The sequence below is a fragment of the Temnothorax curvispinosus genome, unplaced genomic scaffold (assembly GCF_003070985.1).
Source record: "Temnothorax curvispinosus isolate PA1 unplaced genomic scaffold, ASM307098v1 QBEX01010941.1, whole genome shotgun sequence".
Lineage (NCBI taxonomy): Eukaryota > Metazoa > Arthropoda > Insecta > Hymenoptera > Formicidae > Temnothorax > Temnothorax curvispinosus.
In genome coordinates, this window is record NW_020220721.1 from 675,341 (window position 1) to 679,693 (window position 4,353).

The window sequence follows — 4,353 nt, forward strand, 5'->3', positions numbered from 1 at the left end:
TGAAGTGCGCTTGTTCCTTCTGTCATTTGTTCAAATGATTGAACGGGTAAACCAGATGGTCCTCTACTTTGATGTTCTGCAGAAGGAGCCATAACATAACACGTTGAACTTAAAGCGCTCGGTCTGCATAGAAATGTGGTATAATTAAAAATTAAAAAGAAACAATAATTATTTAAAATGTTGCAGTTGTAAGTTACATTTATGTAGAAAAGTCAATATTTGTTGGATATCATTACATTGTACAATAAAACCTATCCGAATGAAGTGCGCTTGTTCCTTCTGGCATTTGTTCAAATGATTGAACGGGCAAACCAGATGGTACTTGTTCTTGACTTTGACGCAAAGGAATATATTTTTCTGTAGAAAGATCCGTAATATAAGCCATTGAATTTAAGGTGCTTGGTCTGCATTAAAATACGGAGCAATTAGAAATGGAATTATTTAAATTGTATTAAATTGTATTGGAATTATTTATTATATTGTTATGATACAAACAAAACATTAATTTATATAATTACCCATCACGTGTCCTTGTTTCTTTTCTCGATTGTTCACATGATTGAAGAGCCAAATCAATTGTTTCCTGACCTTGACGTTTTGCATTGGGATCTATATCGTTACCCGGTGAACTTGAAGTGCTTAGTCTGCATTGAAAAACGGTGCAATTAGAAATGGGATTATTTAAAATATTAACGTTGTAACTTACTCTCTTGCAAATGAATATAATAAGAATTAATTTAAATATCAAGACATTATTATATTGTGGGATATAAGAAAATCGAATAATTACTCATTAAGTGCGCCTGTTTTTTCTGTCGTTTCTTTAATAAATGATTGAACGAGCAAACCAGATGTATCTTGACCTTGACGGCGTGCAGGAGGACCCATACTATCATCCGCTAAACTTGAAGTGCTTGGTCTGTATAGAAAAATGGTGTGATTAAAAATAGAAAAAAATAATTATTGAAATACTACAACTGTACGTATTATTAATGCTATTATTACTTATTGACGGTGAACCGTAATAGAGTGAAGTTTGTAAGTGAGAGTGAGCAAGAAGAAGAAAGAATATGGCGGATCCAATATCCGTGAAATTATTAAAATTTTTTATTTTACGTTTGCCATATTAGATCCGCTATTTTGAATTTTAAAAATCCGAATACGGATTTGCAATCAGCGACCCAAAAAACATCTGGATGCAAAGTTTCACGGAAATTATTTAAATTTTTTATTTTACGTTTGCCATATTAAATCCGCCATTTTGAATTTTAAAAATCCGAATACGGATTCGTAATCAGCGACCCAAAAAACCCTTGGATGCAAAGTTTCACGGAAATTATTTAAATTTTTGATTTTACGTCCGCTATATTGGAACCGCCATTTTGAATTTAAAAAATTCGAAAACGGATTCGTAATTAGCGCCCCATAAAACCTCCGGATGCAAAGTTTCATTAAAATTGGTAAAGAATAATTCGTGACTCTAAGGATTAATTTTAAAAAATATTAATTAAAGTTTAAAAAAACTGGAGGGTGATGGATCAATTCTGACTTCATATTCGTTTTCAGCGGCTCAAAATACGTAGGAATAGTATCGTCAGATCCCCATCACAACCTACTTTTTTTTGTGGGCCTGTGTTATTATTATCACGTTTTGAAAGGCATATTTATGATCAAAATTGCTAATAAATATTACATGGATGCCCTGATAAAAACTTTTATTCACTCAACTTTCTTTAGCTACTGATTGTTTTATCATTACATTCATTTTATAATCTTTAGTATTTTAATAATTTTTTGATTGTGTACTTACTCATCTCGACTGTGGATTCTCGTGGAATGTATTTTTAAATGTTGTCGTAAATTTCCAACACTTTTTAAGAAGCCTATTGTTTCGCCGTAATTATTACATTTTGCCTCATATCCCGGTAATTCCGAGTAACATTGCTTTAATTCGTCAAGTAGTGTGTAAGTGTCATTATCGAGAAATATTCCATGTCTCTTTAAATGTGCTCTGAATATTGTTGTACGGCTTGATGGATAAGATATCTTAATTTCTTTTTTACAGGTCGTGCACTTTACCAACGAAGGTTTTAAATCCTCGAAATAATTCCACCACTTGCTGCGTTTCTTTGTCGGTGTCGTCCTGTAATACAGATTGTCTGACACTAAATGTGGTACAGTGATTGCCTCAACAAGCGTCTGTAGAATTTCTTACAAAAGTCATAAAGAGGCATGATTTACTTATTAGGATGTATGTTTATACGGATATATCGTTAAAATTTGCATAATTATCAGATCGCGTACAGATCTCTAAACATATCTTTTTCAAAGAAAGGTAAAAAGCGCACCAAGTGTATGTGCACATATTTATGATCAAAATTGCAAATAAATATTATATGGATGCCCCGATAAAAACTCTTATTCGCTAAATTTTTTTTAGCTATTGATTGTTTGTCATTACATATTATTTTATAATCTTTAATATTTTAATAATTTTTTGAATGTGTACTTACTCATTTCGACTCTGAATTCTTATGGAATGTCTTGTTAAATGTTCTCGTAAATATGTCGTATTTCCTAAGAAGGATAATGTTTTGCCACAATTATTACATTTTACCTTATATCCCGGTAACTCCGAGTAATACTGTTTTAAGTCGTCAGAAAATGTGAGAATGTCATTATCGAGAAATATTCCATGTCTCTTTAAATGTGCTCTGAATATTGCTGTACTGTTTGATGGACGAGATATCTTAATTTCTTTTTTACAGGTCCTGCACTTTACCAGTGTAGGTTTTAATTCCTCGAAATAATTCCACAACTTGCTGCGTTTCTTTCTCAGTACCATAACTGTTCTGTAATACATATTGTCTGATATTAAATGTGGTACAGTGATTGTTTTAACAAGCGTTTGTAGAATTTCTCACAAAGGTCATGAAGAGGCATGGTTTACTTATTAGGAGGTATGTTTATACGGATATATAGTTAAAATTTGCATAATTATCAGATTGCGTACAGATCTTGAAACATATTTTTTTTTTAAAAGGTAAGAAACGCACCAAATGTACATGCACATTTATGATCAAAATTGCAAATAAATATTATATGGATCCCCCGATAAAAACTCTTATTCGATAAATTTTTTTTAGCTATTGATTGTTTGTCATTACATTTATTTTATAATCTTTAATATTTTAATAATTTTTTGAATGTGTACTTACTTATCTCGACTCTGGATTCTTATGGAATGTCTTCTTAAATGTCCTCGTAAATTTGTCGAACTTCCTAAGAAGGATAATGTTTTGCCACAATTATTACATTTTGCCTTATATCCCGGTAACTCCGAGTAATACTGTTTTAAATCGTCAGGAAATGTGAGAGTGTCATTATCGAGAAATATTCCATGTCTCTTTAAATGTGTTCTGAATATTGTTGTATTGTTGGATGGACGAGATATTTTAATTTCTTTTTTACAGGTCCTACACTTTACCAGTGTAGGTTTCAATTCCTCGAAATAATTCCACAACTTGCTGCGTTTCTTTCTCAGTACCATAACTGTTCTGTAATACATATTGTCTGATATTAAATGTGGTACAGTGGTAAATTACGTTTTTTTCAAAAGAACACTGGGTCAATTTGACCCTACACACACTTTGATCGTCCACCATTTTAAATTGACTAGTGCGATCAGCTTGAAAAAATTTTCAGATGTACTTGAAACATTGTTAAATCAATTGATATAAATAAAAAGTGCCGTTAGAATTATTTACATTGAAAAGGTAATTTTATAGATTATACATACATGGCAGTGTCAGATGTAGTCAGATGCGCAGTGTCAAGCACGTGGCGTGATGAAGGATCGCGCCTCTCTGCGCGGCGTCGGATGCGCCAGTGTCAAACACGTGGCGAAATATATTTTATATTAAACTCACACCGGAGACTGTGTATCCTCGTTTTTTGATATTGCAGAGCATTATTCGATGTAGAGAAAATACCTTTGATCTTTCGTAGTCTCAGGCAATGATGGAGCGTAATCTGAGAAAAAATTATAAATATAATACTCTTTAAAACAAAATAAGATTGAACAAGATATAATCTCTTTTTACTATAATCAACCTTACAGTTAAGAACGCTTGGCTTTTACTTTTGAATTTATTTATAGGAATACATGGTGTGTCGTTAACTTACAAGTTGAAAAAATACAACGGATTGCTAATACGAGTATACTTATTTATTACTCAATATATGCTAAAGCCCCTAAAGCCCTTTAGACGCAATTGCCTGGAGGTAGAAGTGTACGTCAACGGTTGAGGATTGAGACTGACCCTTTGAGCTAAGCCCTATGCGGTCCCATCC

At 32.4% G+C, this 4,353-nt stretch overlaps 1 protein-coding gene across 1 annotated transcript; it reads right to left on the reverse strand.

The window, feature by feature from the left end:
* Positions 1–232: 232 nt before the first annotated feature.
* On the reverse strand, positions 233–3,568 carry LOC112460984. Its single transcript, XM_025025986.1, has 7 exons — positions 3,488–3,568; positions 3,219–3,406; positions 2,514–2,852; positions 1,811–2,143; positions 791–919; positions 519–644; positions 233–404 (listed from the first exon to the last, which is right to left on the reverse strand). The coding sequence occupies exons 1-7, from the start codon at positions 3,566–3,568 to the stop codon at positions 233–235; spliced, it is 1,368 nt and encodes a 455-aa protein (XP_024881754.1).
* Positions 3,569–4,353: the final 785 nt, after the last annotated feature.

Coding starts and splice junctions, on each gene's coding strand:
- LOC112460984 (XM_025025986.1), bottom strand. CDS start 3,568: ATGTATTACAGAACAGTTATGGTACTGAGAAAGAAACGCAGCAAGTTG. Junction 920..1,810: donor AGAATCCACAGTCGAGATGA/GTAAGTACACAA, acceptor TTTTCTATACAG/ACCAAGCACTTCAAGTTTAG. Junction 645..790: donor AAAACAGGCGCACTTAATGA/GTAATTATTCGA, acceptor TTTTCAATGCAG/ACTAAGCACTTCAAGTTCAC.